This window comes from Falco cherrug, chromosome 4, assembly GCF_023634085.1.
Source record: "Falco cherrug isolate bFalChe1 chromosome 4, bFalChe1.pri, whole genome shotgun sequence".
NCBI lineage: Eukaryota > Metazoa > Chordata > Aves > Falconiformes > Falconidae > Falco > Falco cherrug.
The window spans coordinates 18,350,941-18,368,002 of NC_073700.1; the positions used below are offsets into that span (position 1 = coordinate 18,350,941).

Below are 17,062 nucleotides of genomic sequence, written 5' to 3' on the forward strand. Positions count from 1 at the left end.
AAAGATTCATAAACTAGAACACAGAAGTGAAACTCTCTCACTTTAACTGTTCCCATCCGAGTTTCCTGCACTGCGAGATACCTTTTTAAAGAGGTCTATGGAGTGATTGCATCATTTTTTCGAATTTTAGGGTTGTTGCACAAAGCATTTCCATAGCCTGGCCATAGGCAAGACAACCACACAAACTGAAAGAAGGCCATTAGCAAAGATAGTCACAGAACTGTTTTAGAGTAAAAACTGCTATTGTTAAAAATGTACTACATCTTAGGGACTATAGCAGGAATTCGTTAGGTCTTTTACTTTAATACTGATCACTAATTAAATGTAAAGCAGCAATGCTTATAAAAAAAATGGATATGGAAAAAATCACTTACTGGATTTATATTTTCCCCTCTCCAAGTGAATCCCCTTCCTCGCAAATGACAAGCCAAGATTAGCAAGAGAGGCTGCAGGTAACCAAACCTTCACTCACCAGAGGGTACCACTGCATCCAAAAAGAAAGATACAGACTTTTAATTTAGAGCTGCACCTTGCACGAGGTAAACCCCCCTTGTTTTCACATAGCTATCTACTGCCAATTTAGTCAAATACCTTGGATTTCCACCAGGGATGAAGTCCTGCCCACCTTTATCCTCCCCCAAAATTCACAGACACTGCCAAAATTCCCTTCTCTGCTCACGGATGCTGTTCGGTAAGCACCCAAAGGACATTTTCTAGAGAGTGTAACCACCCTTATTTTACCCTGTTTGTCCTTTCTCTTTTTCTGAGTTGATGGCTTTGAGTAAACAGAATGAATACTTGGGAATTTATCTGTTCAGCTTCATTCGGATTGTACAATTTTGAGGAGGTATTTGTGAGTATGATGTTTCTTGTAGCATCTGTATGTCAGAAAGACAGTATAACTCACTTGGTGTACGGACACCGCTGCATAAAACAGAACAAATGGCTGGAGGAGGGTGTGGTTTATAATTTTAAATTATTTTTGCACTCCAGCCAAACACAGCTGGTTTCTTAAACCACGGTTTTGTCCTTTTTGAATACTCAATTGTACAAGATTTCCTAAATATTTCTGTTTGCAATAGTACTATCCAACTTATTACCCAAGAATAGCAGTATTGCATAAATAATCTATTACCTCTTTTACCTGAAGGTCTCAATATCTAGTCTTCAAGAATATGAACAATTTCTAATTTAGTAATAGAATATTCCCATGATAGTCACCCTAATAGGAAGGTATTACTTTTTGAAGGTTCCTGTTCTCCACTCAGGAGGATTTAGGGTCAAATAGATCATTCAATGACAGTGCGTCCTCTTCCAGCAGAGCCCCACAAGTGCGGGGAGAGATCAAGAGCAGGCTGACTCTCATGTGCAGAGCCAAGACCCACGCACCATGTGTCAGCATTCAGGCTAGAAGCAGGAGTGTTGCACTGAGGAGGCAGCGGGCATTGTCATTGTTGCTCTGTGCCAGGATCTAAGTAAGCAAAGTCAGCAGAGCTCTCTGAATATGGCGCTCAAGCCTGGCTTAAGCTCCATTGCAACAGTCTAGACACAGCTGTAGGTTAGAGAATCCTAGAAGGGTGTGGGTTGGAAGGGACCTTAAAGATCATCTAGTTCCAACCCCCGTGCCATGGGCAGGGACACCTTCCACCAGACCAGGTTGCCCACCCGTCCCAAAGCACAGAACCATGGCCATATTCTGTCTGAATATGTTTCAGAGCGAAAGCAAAAATCCTGAGGTTGCTCCCCTGGCACAGCAGACCAGTATCAGTATCTCCACTGTGAATGGGTAAGTTCCAGCTGAATTCACACAAGGAGCAGGATTTTTCTTTCTTAAAACATCTCTAAGATCTGCTGAGCACGTAATAAAAATGAAGACAAACCAGACTTGAGAGCTTTGCAACTAATTTTTCTTGGCTCTTATTTACATCTTTGATTCTGGCAGTCTTCCTCTTCTGAACAAAAAACGCTGGCTCCTATTCGTTGCTCCTAACATAGCAAAATCCATAGCCTGGCAGGTGTTTGCTACTCATTTCATCGACACAAGTATTATGTTTAATCAAAAGCTGAAGCAAGGCAAAATGAATAAAACAAGATAAAACAAGGTAAAGCCTGAAGAACCAGTCTATTCTCAATGCTTCGCAGTTTGGCGGGGTGTTGCTGGGTAGAATCTCAAAGAACAACATTTGTCTGCCCAAATCACACGCTGTATTGTCAAACGGTTCCACGGAAGCACTACAGAGATACCTACAGAGACTTCTCAGCTCATGTCCTATCTACCAACCAATACCTTACCCAGAGATTTTTATAAAGCCCGGAGAGATCCAGTTCCTTCCCACGGTACGTATGGCCTGCCTACAACATACCCCTCTTTCTTATCACACAACTGAACTACTTCAAGCAGAACAGCCGTGAGTCTAGCATTAAGAGAAGGCAAAACCTGAAAACATGAACCAGCTAGCTGCAGTCTTGCCCCAGAAAGCTAATGGAGATGTCTAGAAAAGAGGAATAACCAACCTTCAAAAAAACCACTGGACAATGCATTTGCAACAGAAAGGCGGTGACCCGAGGAGCTGAAGCCGAAGCTCAGCCATGCTTGTCAAATGGTGTATTTGTAGCTGCACTGAGATTTGAGATTCAAGCTTGAAAACCAGCATGACTTAGGAGTCACTTTGAATTTAAGCATGAGAATTGTGAAAGTCCTATTCAAGGCACAGTACTACACACCTAATTATTCCCACCAGGGAATACACCAGTGGAACTTGTGTGGGTGCTTGCTCTATCACATGAGACCCAAAAAAACGCAAAAGAATTTGTGATGCAGAGCAGCCCTTCCAGAAAAAGGCTGTTTATCTCCTTCTTTACTATGATCAACTAATATGTCTTAATAGAGGAGCTCCTCCTCACAGCTCCTCCTCTGTACTGTGTACCCTGATGAGATCTACACAATATCAAAAGCAACACTGGATGAAAGACAGAGGCCCCAAGATGTCGCTTTTTCATCTTGTATAATTTGTAAAGCTAGTCAAGAAATAGCAAGCAATTTAGCCTGGAATTTTGCCAGCTCTGATATTCATAGCACATGTGATCAAAGAGCAGAATTTGCCAGTCACTGGAAAAACAATCAGGCTCATAACCTGACTTCCACCACCGAAGACAAAGCCCGTAAACATTACTGTTGATCGGAGTGGAACTGTTTTCATCAGGCTGCATTGCACTAGACATCAAACATTTGCAGAGTCAAGGCCTACGTAAGCTGAAGCTGGGGCAGATAGTTCCAAGCATGTCACATTCCCAATACATGAACAATTTTCAAAAGAATAAGCAACTGAAGACCCTATGAAACCACACTGAAAATTAAAGACAAGGATATCGTAAATGGATTTTACATAATACTCCAGGTTATGTTACAGCATATTGACATATACAAGAAATTAAAACAGCTAATTCATCTTACTACCTTCCACTGATAATTTTTTAATTAAGTTACTTATCTTTATCTACATATTTAAGAATGTAGATCTTTCATTATTCGTCTCTTAAAGAAAATCAATGTTATCCTGATTTGCTACAGCTCAAAGAGAGCAGTATTATCTGAGGCAGACTGATAGAAAAATAATTCATTAATTTTATTAACAAGCCCTAAGAAAATGCTATTGAGCATGTTTTCATACTCTTAGAAGTCTGAATTATGAGGCAAAAGCTTAATGGTGTTCAGTATGACTAAAATACACATAATGGACTTAAAAAAAAAATTACAAATACAAAAAGAAAAGGGATAAAGATATTAAAAGAGTCCAATGAAATGTTTCAGAAAGTTCATCCTTAATACTGATTATATGATAAAAATCACTATCAAAAAGCTTCATACTCTGTAATGAACGAAGAGACTGGAAGCTAATCCGTAGCACGGGTTAGAGTGTCTAAATGCCCGTCCACCACACAGTTTTGAAATATTTGCACATCAAAACACAGTCTGGTTTTACACTTGGGATTCTAAAGCTTTATAAAAGACACCATGAAAAGAGTAAACTTTGAATCTGCATTTCTTGAGGAAGCAGACTTTTTCTAGTCATCTTAAGTGTCCTTTTCTTCTCAGGGTGACCTTAACTTTCAGATTTGCAAAATGGTTTCCTCTTGTGTTCAATCCTACTGTGTAATAAGTTTTAAAAATGACTATTTATCTTCTTTAATATATTAGTTATATGTAGCAGGAGAAGCCTCTGTGGGAATTTTTGCTATCGAGTTTGCTCAAGCTTAAGTCAATGCTGATTTAGAAAATACAACTTACGCTCAGTAACAAACAATCATGAATATATTTATTGGAATAACATCTTTCCATTCTCCTCCAGCAGCGTGTTTAGTTTCTCCCTTGCAATACTATATATCGGTGTATATTTACAGTGACCAAGGCAATTTGAAAGTAATGCTTTTATGTTGCCCATCTTATTACACTTTTACAAGCCTGAATCACTGGCGTTTGGGAAACAAATAGATCCGATGGTTCTGAAAAATGTAAATGAAATGCAAATTAACCAGGCAGGTATACGTTATATTTATTTTCTGAAAAGTCAGAATCGGTGCATTGCTCAAAAACTGCCTGTTGCAAAAGTTGTATTTAAGCAAATGTAAATATTTTTAGAATTTGCCTTACTAATCATGACCTCAGCTGCTTGCACCATGTAATGACAATAATGAATAAACATGCTGTGCTTATGAAGAACTAGAACCTAACAAGCTGATCAATTGTTAATTCTATAAAGTGACTAAAACGTGTCTCTACTATCAATAAGTAAATCAGCTTCTATTTGTGGTACTAATGCACCTTGTACATATCCTCCAGCTATCCTGCCCTTCTCTATAATAATGTAGTTATCAGTTTGGTCATATTTAAGTACAATCTGAACAAGATTTGGTATTATTTTCATCGTGAGGGTGGAAAAATAGAAGGAAAAATGGTTTGGTTGTTTAAAGAGACACATTACATTTGTTTGGAGGATGCAGATTTTCCATTTGCCCTCCAATTAGTTATACAAAATCATTCATTAGAAAACCAATTATTTTATAGTATTATTGTTAAATCTTACACACTATTACCAAACAGACATTCCAGAGAAAGCGGCCTTTTTATTGTTAAACCCCTCTTTCTCTAAGCCTCTGTAACAAAGAATTTAAACAAAAGACAACTATGCTCATTAACTGTGACAGAAGATGTTACTTCTGTAGAAAAAAGCACTTAACGCAAGACCAGTTTGGCTTTATCCAGTCTCTGTTTTCCTCTTAGACAAGGAAAATAGAATGTGTATGAAGTTTTCAGCCATAGTACAATTATGTATGTCCCAAATATACTGATTACAAATAGCTGCCAGTCCCCACTACATTTCCAAGCAAGACTTAACAGTAATAGTTTATTCATTGCTGAAGATTCTGTTCAAGAAGAATGTGTAACACTGGCAAAAACAAAAAAAAAAGCAAGAGTTTTGCTGAAAATACCTGTTTTCCTTCTCTTTCCTACAGAATTCTGCAAAGACGCTGGGTGAACGCAGCTACCTGTTCATCCACCCGGCCACACAACTCATCTCGGTCTGGTGTGCAACTAGCGAGCAAGCATAACCTGGAGCATGTCACAGGTGAACGATGCGTGTTGGCCGGGTAAGTAATTGTATTTAAAGTTGCTGCACCTTTTTCAGAGTTATAAACAGTAATTGTTCTTAAAGGTTTAGGGCTTCTATGTCTATTTTATTGTTAAACTGAAATATGTATCACAAAACATCTACAGGAAGGAAATGTTCTGGAGGGAAATGCTATTAAGTATGTGGATAAGCTCAATACCAATTAATATCTAGCACTTAATGAACCAAATGAACCTATTCATTTCTCAGGTGCAAGGTTACACTAATTCTGCCAGAAATTGTGCTGCTTTACCTCAGATCCATCCCTCTGTGTCAATTTGGTGTAGAAAAGGAGGGACAATCCCTTTTACCCAGTACTCTCTTAAATTAAGAGAATCAGTGCAGGTTTTTAGAAGTAATTTTTTTTAACTACGTTTTGTTCTTTTAATGTTCTCTGAACAAAAACAGATCTATCGTTAAACAAAAGCAGAATGAATCATCTTAGCAGCGTGCCAAGAATATGGGGATAATTCAGTACTAAAATAATAATTATGCTTTTTCCCCCTTCAGCCCCAGTTAAGCCTATACACCCTATAACTGGTATTTCCACAGTTAAACTATTACTCCAGTAGTACCTTTCAGCTAAACAAGCCAATGTTAATTGGCTGATATTCTTCCAAATAATGGATATTAAGTCAAGGGTTCAGAGACACTGTTTGAGGGAGTAATGTAACTGGAATACACACATATGACAACCTTTCTATATTCCAGAAAATTACTAATCCTTTTTTCAGATTCAATGGCCTATTTTACGTGCAAGTCCACTCACTGCTGCAGATGTGTGTTTAGGGAAAATTTTATAGCACTTGACTTCTAACCGTGGTGATTCACAGTCATTAAACTGACAGTGCTTAGTACAAACAGTAATGCCATCGATACGAGCCCACCAGACAGCCCGAATCAGTCTTTTTACAGCTACCTGCATTCATGCTGGGCCAATTCCAGCGAAATCAGTAAAACACTCGGGGAGTGAGGCACAGCTGCATATATACAAAGAAGAAAAGGTTTAGCCTCCTAACCATGCCAGCTGGCCAACATTAAGTTCACTGGCTCACTGCATCCCAGTTTTCCTTGGGGAGGCAGCAGTGCCATGGCCCAGAGCTGGTTTCAGAGCAGACCAGCCACAACAGCCTTCCTGCCTTCCTTCTTCTCAGCCATATGAGTCTGGCTGACAAGATTCCCTTCCCGGAGTGCTCAACAAGGCACAATCCCTGGAGCATACCTGAGCAGGATGGGGGAAGGCTCATCCCCTTCCCCTCGCAGCTGATGCATGTAGTGCACAGGTGGCAGCGGCAGAGGGTTGTGGGGCATCACAAAGATTTCCTTTGTGCTCCATTGCATTTTCTAGGAACAGGGCAAACAAATATCCTGAACACAGCTCTGGCATTGCCACGGTCCCTGGCAATGGCCAGAAGTGAGGACAACAGCAAAGGGGAAGAGATGACCCCTTCTTCCTTCCTAGTAAACCTACGTGCTGAGCATTTGCCAGGAAATTGGAAGGAAATCAGCAAGAGGGTGGGCTGCCTGAATGCCCAGCAAAGGGACCACCACCAGCAACTACAGCTTCTCCATTTCCTTTTCAGAATTATAGGGGGGGGAAAAAAAAGAGTCCCGAAAATAATTTAAAACAAGGCATATTAACCCCGCTACTTGTGTCCAAAAGCATACTTCCATTAAAGACCTCAACCACAACTGTTTAATAGTTTAAAACAAACAAGAAGATTCATTTAGGAGTCTAAGTTAAACAATTTTTGCTAGGAAATTGTAATATGGATGCATTATATTCATTTGTGAAATAAGGCATTTCTCTTCCTGTCTCCAACATTATTAGCATGTTACAGTGGCTTAAATTAAAAAAGAAACATTTATTTTATCACCCTGATATCAGCTCACTGCAATATAACATTTTTGAAACAGGAAAATATCACAGCTTAGCATCATAAATTCAATACCGCAACAAGATAAATCCTTCCTATTAATGTAAACCGCTGTACTTCACAATATATCTACATCTGCAATGCACTTCTATTTGCTGATCGGACTATCATAAACATACATAATTCTCATTGAATAATGGAAGCAGCAAAGAAATCCGAGGGTAACTACATTCTCTAAACTAAAACAGCCACAGCTTGGTCCTTCAAACAGATTCACTCATGCACGGATGTTCCTGCTTGTATATGACAACATAAAATACTATCATCCCCATGACTGGAACCTAGATAACAGAGCAAATGACATCGAAGTATAGTCACTCCTCAATTACACATGCACAGACTGTACGCTGGAAGCTTTATTAACTTGCAATATATACGTCCCAGAGATGCACATACAAAAGACTGGGTACCCTATCAATTAAGAATTTCCAGATTTCTCACTGAATACCTCAGGTAACACTGAAATTACGCAGAAAACAAAGCAGCTAATTTAATTTTGTTCAAAAGAGAAATCATTAACCATTCAAAGCTTCCTGCAACAACTAAATCTTCTCCTTTTCCTCTTTACACTGAGATTAACACTTTAAAACTTGCTCCAAATGGGAATTCGGTACACAGTTTAGGAAATGCAAACACATGAATTAATAACCTGAATTATGCAGATATGAAGCTGAGATTTGCAATTTGTTTTAAAAAGCTAAAAGAACTCACGTTGACTGGTTTGCCCATGTCCAGGCATTATTCAAATGCTTCTGGCTTAATTAGCAGTTTCTTGCAAGCTAGAAAAAAAGCCTGCAAAAATGCTTTAAGAGCTAAAGCACCAGAGTTCTGCTCTCTCCTTTTAAGGGGTTAGTTGCTTCCAGAACCAGCAAGTCCAGGCTGATCACAGTTACACCGTGCCCTTCAGTTCAGAAGGATGTAATGCACAACTGAGTCATGCTTTGCAAGCGGCTGATTGAGGAGCAGAAAGGGGCAAGAGCTCTGCATCCAGTGTTGGGGACTAAGTTCTTTAACCAGACTTTTACCATCACATAACACTGAGGCTGGGATTGCTGCTCCTTCATATATTTATCCTTGCTTGTTAGATCTCACAGCACTTGTAACGCAACTGTTCTTTTAAAAAAGGAAGGGAGAAAACTTGTACTGATGCTGCGCAGAGGGAAATTTCCTCTGAGGAGAAAGGCCTGACCCCACCAGAGTTTTTATTCCATAGATGTTCCCTGTAAAATGTAACTGAAATTGAAACACAACAGCAGGGGCAATAAAAACAACAGGTCACCTTCTGAGTCACCGAGATACCTGATACTACTTTCCTTCATTTGAGCTTTACTCTGGCATAGCTGTATCAAGTCCAAGAAAAATCAGCCTTTCAGCTCACAGCCTTTCAAAAATAATTGCTAGGAAATGTAAAATAAAGCAAAATTGGTGAAATCTGCAGTCTTTTGTTCCTCCTTATAAGCCTCTTTAGAATAGCAAAGAGGTTTCAGTGACACAGACCAATAGCAATCCCCACAGCTTGCAAGTGTTCAGGATGCTTTGCCACTGCAAAGCAGCTCAGATCGCACCGCCTAACCTCAGGTGAAAGTGTGCTGTGATCTTCTGATCTGCAGGGTTGGCACCGGCTTCAAAACAACCGCTTGCATGATGGTTATCAACTTTTTCAAAGGGAAAAGGAGATGCTAAGGGAGTTCTCCTAGACCTTGAGAGGGGGCAAGGAGTCCCAGGGCCATAAACTGTGAGAGTGAGACAAGGAAAATCCAATGCCTTGGATAAAAAAAAAAAAAATATATATATACAGATATATATATATATATATATATATATGACAGCTCTTTGTTCTGAATATGCTTCCAACATCCAGGGCAAAATATTATCCTCAAGACTTTCCTCGGGAGACTAGAATGAGGCTTAGCACTCCAAGCTATCTTGTTGCTCCATTTTCATATTGATAGTGAGTTTAAAAGAATAAATATTTGTCTGAGAGCGTTATTAAAGATTGATATTCCAAACAAAACAATTGTTTGCACCCACAAATTCAAGTTTAGTTCTAGATTAAGAGCTTAATCTTTCATTGCCCAAAATAGCTAGGTGGCTTTGTAAGAATACAGTAATTTCAAGATTGTACAAGAAACTTATTTTACGTAAGCCTCAGAAGTAACTGCTTTCCATCAAATATTTTGCTGTTTACCTCTTAAATGTACATTTTTTCTAACACTTAAGGAGTACCTGCCAAATTCTACCCCTTTTCACCCAAAGCCCAGTCCTTAACTGGGCAGCTTGCCTGTGAGAGGACAGCAGGTGTTGGCCTTAGATTAATACAAGATTGGCCTGGGGAGATCTGGAGCTGCTCCGCACAAGTCCCATCAGTCGCTGGCCAATTCAGATCTAACCCAGAGCAGCCACATCTGGAAGGCAGTATGAGGTAACACCTGCATGGTGTGACATGTATGGTCAGGAGAACTGGTGAATTTAATCTAGTTCCTAAGAATTTATATGTGAAGGTTGTGGGAATCTTTTTAGGCAATTTAAATAGTATCCCAGAATTACCAAAGCTGGAGCAGCCTTCAAGACAGCCAAGGAAAGGTGCCATGAAGTAAGTGGCATGGACCCAGACTGTCTCTGCACCCCAGCAAGACAGAAAGCTCTTCAGTATTAGACTGAAATCTATCACCAAGCCTTTTGTATCATTTTGCCTGTGTTTTTCTTCAATAATTAGGAGCTTTTAGCTATCAGAGTACATCAGACCTGTACCTTCCACAAGCACTGAAGTCACTCAGAAAAATGATAGCAAACATCAATGTGAAACTAGAAGGCAAAAAAAAAAAACCTGCTACAGCATCATCTAAACACAAGATACTAAGTAATAGCATTAAAAAAAAAATCTATTTCACACAGATGAAAATCATTACAGTCCTCTAGAGACCCTCTCTCTCTCTGCAGTAACCCGTGTCATTTTCTAGCTAGTAAAAATGTGCCACAGGATATCAAAAGATGGTAACGTTCTTCTAATTTTAATATTCCTCTAATCCAATAATGGCTTGTTTACTGCTTTCTAATTTAAAGGTAATTCATTAGATGTATCCTGTCACATCTTATTGGCATCGATGGCGTAAGAATCATACGCACCTCTGAGGCATGTCAGTCATACTGCTTATGTTCTATACGGTTCCCTCAATGTAAATAACTACTGATGCAATGGAACTGATAAGGAAGTGCATGTGTGTGCGTACATATAAATTATAAACAAAAATATTAAATTACTTCAAGGATGAACTCTGGACCCAAAAAATTATGTTCCACACTAAGAACTCTAGCAAACAGAAAATATTTAAGCTAATACAAGTGATTTGTGTGCAAATATTTGTGACGGTGACACAGAGGGTCTCACACAGCCTGCAGGGAAGCCCCCAACTGACTTGCAGGGGACTTGAATGAATCTGCTGCAAAATGATGAAGGTTAAGGAAACATTAGACAGAAGAGGCAGCCTGAACTCACAAACAGACATTTCAGGAGCCAGACTGTGCTTGGCAACATCTGTTGTGATTCTGTAAAAGCTACCCAAGACAGCCGAGTTTTTGAGTAACCCTACAGCAATGTAACAGGAACTGAGGCCCAGGGCTTCCAACCTGCTAGACCTCGGCAGCACGGAGGCACCAGGGTCCTGGGGTGAAGGCAAGAGCGCAGCAGGAGCCATTAGCACAGCGGGGGAACACACACTTTCCTGCCTCACCAGCTACAGCAGCATCCACCTGGCTGCACCATTTTCCTCCTCAGTCCCCTGACACAGACCCGGTGCCTACCTCCACGTGAGCAGCTCTACTCCAAGCCATAAAGCAAAGGAAGCAGTTTACTACAGGTAAATCCACTGTGTGCTCAAACACACTGTTCAGGCAGCTTTCCTGCCACAAGTGCTGAGAACTCTCCAGCTGTTTATATTCTGCCAGCAACCGGCTCAATCACATTTCTTTCTACAGCAGGGAACTAGTATGTCTGTTTTCAAGGATCTCTTCACAAGAAGTGAAACCTTTGACCACCCAGACGAACCACACACGTGTGGCTATTTATCGAGCCATGCCTATCTTGGAGCAGGGCACGCAACAGCAACACAATGAAACCGTGCTAGGAAACCACCCCATTTGCCCAAACTTGTGTTATTTCTTAGGAGCTCGGCAGGATCACCACATCAGTTTGGAAGACAGTTTGGGTCAGTAGTGTCCAAAACCATCACCTCATTGGCTGTCGATGATGTCATGCCCGTGCATTAATCCCCAGTGACTGCAGGTTTAACATCATGCATATCACCACATCATCTACATAACGACAATGAATGCCAGTCTTAGAGGAAATTACTGGAGCAGAGAATAAAGCAACTTGTTGAAACAGGGAAAGTCGCGTCCCTTCAGTGATTATTTCCAGCTTTTTTTTGTCAAAGTGAAGTTGCTGGGGTCAGGAAATGGCACATGCCTCCCTGAAAGGAGTGGGTATTGTTACAGCTCGATTTTCAAGAAAGTAAATCTTCCAGACCTCCCACTCAAAAAGGTTAAAGTACCAGTGGTGAGAAACTAGCTGATCTGGGGGAAAAAAGTATTTCAGGAGCTATAAGATCTGGAGCTGAAATTAAAAACATTTTTAAAAATGAAAAAAATTTGGAAGTAAGAGTGATAGCTACAAGGCAAGCTTGTCCATTTGCTAGTGACACCCTCATCACTGGAACAACTACGGCAGTAGATGAATTACACACACACAGCCACACACACCGGTGCACAGAGACATTTAACTGTACCAGGAACACTTGGGGTGTTGGGGACCGCCAGCCGCACTCCCCCAGCCTGCCCAGCCCGTCAGCTTCCCCACGGACGCACCGAGGAGCGCAAATATCCCAGGCACCTGCCGGCAAGGGGGGCTCTGCCGGTGCCGGGCTGCGGGGCCAGCACCCCCCGCTCCCCGGCTGGGGCAACCTGCCGGACCCGGGGGGCCACTTCGGGAAGAGAGAAGTCGCTGTTACCCACCGCGCTGCTGCTAATTACACTCCTAAATCCAAGTTAGCCCGCAGGGGAAGCGATGCCCCTCCCGGCGCAGCCGCTCGCCCCCCGCGCAGCGCCGAGCACCGGCCCGGGGACCCCCCGGGGGGCAGCCGGGCCCCAGCTCTGCTCCCCGGCACCCCTTACCTGGCCGCCGGCTCGCCCGAGGAGCGGCTGCGCTGAAGCGCCACGGAGGCAGGAGCAAGCGTGCGGGGAAGGGGGCGGCCCATCGGCGGGCAGCCGGCCCCAGCCTGCCCGGGGATGCTCCGCACCGGCTCCCGCACGCAGCGGCGCAGCGCCCGAAGTGGCTCCGGAGCTCCCCTCCCGCTCCTCCTCTTCGGAGACGGGGGGAGGAAGCACAGTGTTACGGCTTCTCTCTCTCTCTCCCCCCACCGCGGGGCTCCCCGCTCCCTCCCTTCACCCACCCCCCTCCCCAGCCCACGACTCCCCCGCGCAGGTTACGCGGCTCCGGCTGTTTGGACCAAGCGCCCTCCCCTCCCTCCGCCCGGGCGGCGCGGATGCTGCGGGGGGGGAGCTGCGCTGCGGGGGGCAGAGCTGCACGCCTCGCCCGGCTCAGCCCGGGCTTCCAGCCGCCTGGCACAGCCCTGGGCCGGTCTGGGCACCCGGGTGGCCGCCGCTCAGCCGAGGGAAGGGAAGGGAAGGGAGATGTTTCTTCAGCTCGCAGCCCGGCCGGAGTTGGCAGCAGCTTCAGGAGACAGGAGCGACTCGAGGGGGGTGCAGAGGGTCAGGGCCACAGGCTCCCCCCGCACGGCTGAGCCCCGCTGCCCCCGGCACCACAGCCCTGCCGGTTATCAATACATTAGCACCTTCAAAAAATTAGTTTAAATGGAAAAAGTGAAAGATGGTCTCTCACCAGCCACAAAGCCGGGGTCACTTTTGGGCAGGCTTGCCAGCAGCCGCTGGGAAACAGATTCTGATTCTTGCTTTGCCACTGCCTTCCTGCACAGCCTTTACCGCCTCACTTTACACCCTCAGGTTCTCTGTAGCTCTGGAGCTTGCTTACACAGTGACGTCCCAGCATGTGCTTCAGTGGGAGTCAGGCAGTTAATTATCTGTAGATATTAGTCCCATTTCTGTGGGCAGGCAGTGCCTCACCGTAAGTGACCGTAGAGCTCAGCGCAATGGTCGGCTGATCTTGGCTACATTCCCTGAATGCTGTTGTGGTGCAAATTATCCTGGACAAACTTCCCTTACATTGGAAGAGCCACCAAAATCATGCCTTCTGAAACAGGGCAGGCTACTTCTATCACAGGAAATCACTCATCAGCTACTGATCCAGCATTGCATATTACCTTTCTAGTTATCCATCTGCAACTTTGCCAGTACACATGTGAAAACCAGCGAAAATGTCAGTAGCCTTCACACCACAATGCCTCGTAAATTAATAATACAGTAGCAGACTCTCACATCTTGGATAAATTCATTTAGCCTGAAAGAAAGGGTCCAAATCCCCAGCCTTAGCTCTCCCTCACCTCACATTAGCATAACTCAGCTATGCTCTTCTAATCACAGGAGCTACAATACAGATAAAATAGGAGAGGACAAGCCTACAGCATCAGATCACATTTCTCCATCTCATTCCTTATACCTGGAGCTACCACATTCTTGCCTCTCAACACTTCATACCCCTCCAGACCTCCAGCGAGCCTAGAAAAGGGGGCAGAGAAAAGGCAGAGAAGGAGAGGAGCTCCAAACTTGCACAAAGGATTGTGAGAAGTGGATCTACTGGTGGGAAAGGGAAAGATTTAGAGGACAAGAGACACAAATCACCAGGAAAAGGGTCTTGCCTTGCTGCCTGGGGAACAATCTGTTGAAAGCAGGCTAGCCAGGACACCAGGCAGGGATTACATAGGAGCAACACCCCCGGTACGTGTGCAGGGAGCAGTTTACCTGCCGGGCTGCAGAGTCGTGGGAGACGGGAGCTCACAGCTCCCCCGGCGTGGTGCCATCCTGCGCTCACATTTCCCCCCCCAACACCTCTGTCTCGGGCCATCTCTTAGACTCCGTTTTCCCATCCAGACAATGGAGACAGCCACATTTCTCGCGCAGGGTTGCTGTCAAAATGAATTAAGTGATGTCCAAAGAGTACTTTGAAATGCAGATATTATGCTCACTAGTTTTAATGCCTCCAAAGCGGTCTCCAGATATCTCTAAATCCTCAAGATCTCCCTGATCAATTCCTGTTTTACAGATGAGGAAGCCGAGCAGAGGGACGGATGCTTTAGTCCAGCTCTTTTATGTCGGGTTCTGTGGGTCCCCTTGACCTTGCCATGGCTCAACGCTGGCCCACAGCGACTGAGTCACATCCGAAGCCACATAGGACAAGCATCACACTGCGGTGCCTCCACACCTGATTAACTGCCTATAAAGCTGTTTCCTTTGACAAGTTAATGCCCAGGTTTGAGGTCCCATTCCTTCCCACAAGCCGGTGCTACACACCTGTTTCTGGCATCTGCTGCACCCTGAAGGACACCACACACACACCCCCCTCCCAAAAGTGTGGGCGTTGCAGGGCTCAACTACATCTCCCCCTGCATTTTCCTTGCCTTTGTAGGTGTGCTGGGAAGGAGCAGGACACAGGAGCTTCTAGTCCCCAGGCCTGTGATCAAATTATCTCTCCCTCTGTCACACATCCTAATCATCACAGCTGGCGGTCATGCCAACAATATTAACGCTGCTGAGTAGCTTTCAGTTTTGCAATTAGCAAGGTTTTCTGCTTCCCTCAAATAAAAAATAGGCTTGTACTACTTAACACTGCATAAATGATACAGATACATTCAAGGCCCGTGTCACTGTCTCATTGAGATGAACCAACACTATAAGTGCTGTAGATATTTTAAATCTTTTGAAGATTACAATGGTTACAAAGCTCATTATTTCTAAAAGTGTTTATCCTTCCTCTCTTTTTTGTTTGCAAAATTAGACAATGTGCAGTTTAAATAAACAACTATTGTACTATTAAACATTGATTAAAGAAAAGGGTTCCATTTAAATTATTAAGTGGCAAGATAAAAAGCATCCCTTCTCTTTTGTACGCTACTTTATTCAGAAGTCAAACTTCTGTAGTCTCACTGAATGCTAATGAGTAGCATAATAACACACAAGGGCAAGAGGGGGCTGAGTAATTAAAAACAGAGGCCAGAAATCAAAGGGCTTGAAATATACTTACCAAAATAATTCAATTATACATTAGAAACCCGGGATAATCAAGACACATCCCACAGTTTCATTCATCATTATGCCCCAATTTAATATCTGTACTGGTCTGCTGTACACAGGAAGCAGCAACTGGGACTTTCATGGGCGATGCCTCAGCTGAAGAGACAAAGGCAACGTGCACTCAGGTCCCGTTCTCATCACGCCGCACCTTGAAAATGGCTTCACTTGGCTGAGTATATTCTCAGCTACCTGATTTAGGGAACTATTTTTAGTCACAACATATTGGTTGTATATTCCTTTTCTCAGTGTCTTTGCAATTAATTAATACAAATCTCCACACCCACCATTTTATCTTCCCTATAAATCCATCTCCCACCCCTCTCCTTGGCTTTACCTCTTCTTGTGTCTTCAGGCTTTCCTGGTTACTCGCAAAAACCTCCGCCAAGCAAAGCAGTGGGTAGGTTCATTCCGCAAACCCTGTATTTATCTGGAATGGCATGAGCCTCCAAAGTTTTCATGCAACATAAGCTGGGTCAAAAAATCCTGATGTAGCTTTGCAATGTCACCACTCTTATGGGCCAAGGAGTCCCAGCACAGCTTCTGGTCTCCAGGATGGTAAAGGAGGGCACCGCAGACTTCAAGGAATTTCCAGTGCCACATAATAAAACAAGGAAAAAAGAGCTAGTCTGATCTTGTTCAGTGATTTGGGAGATCAACGGAGGATTTACGTGATTTTGCTTTGTGCAGTCTTTTTGCTATAAGCACCCATCAAACCTAGTCCTGTGGGCACTGGTAACAGCTTCAGGGAGGGAACTACAAGTAACACGTTGCCAAGAACCACGGAAAAAACAGGAAAAGTGAACAGAAGTTTCCAGCTGACAATGGTTAGCACTGATGTTCAAAGTTTGCACATGCACAAGTTGTTACGTCCATTCTGGCACGTAATTAAGGCAACAACAGGTGAAAACTGTCAGAAACAACTAAGTTCAGCAAAAAAATCAGGAATTTCAGCAAAATAAACATGCAATTGCATATCATCTTCCTGAGGAATCAGACTCTGAACATCTTATTAGAATTTTTAAAGGTTTAAGCATACAGACTACTTTTTTCTTTAATGAGTGAAGTCAAACACAATACTGCTGTGCTTCACAAGCTGAGAGGAGCCTGTGGGCCAGCACAGGTCGCAACGTTAAATGGTAAAAAAGGAAAACAAGAATCTCAGGTCAATTTTTCCAAAACTGGGAGTCTTAATTA

At 43.2% G+C, this 17,062-nt stretch overlaps 1 protein-coding gene across 9 annotated transcripts in view; it reads right to left on the reverse strand.

Annotated features, from left to right (window-relative positions):
* The window catches only part of TAFA4 (TAFA chemokine like family member 4), a 93,785-nt gene that overhangs the window by 68,100 nt on the left and 8,623 nt on the right, over positions 1 to 17,062 (reverse strand). Inside the window, exons 1-2 of one of the 9 annotated variants that reach the window (XM_027806580.2) lie at positions 16,203 to 16,478; positions 375 to 484 (exon numbers count right to left, since the gene is read on the reverse strand). The exons of 1 other annotated variant lie outside the window; for it this stretch is intronic. Coding sequence is in view for 2 of the 8 variants with exons in the window: in XM_055710167.1 (XP_055566142.1) it covers positions 14,540 to 14,642 (103 nt within the window). In the remaining 6 variants the exon portion in view is untranslated. Of the gene's footprint in view, positions 1 to 374; positions 485 to 12,775; positions 13,030 to 13,502; positions 13,640 to 14,539; positions 14,663 to 16,202; positions 16,480 to 17,062 lie in introns of those variants that run through there. 7 more of the 9 variants (XM_027806585.2, XM_055710169.1, XM_005432643.4 and 4 more) reach the window with 7 other exon arrangements.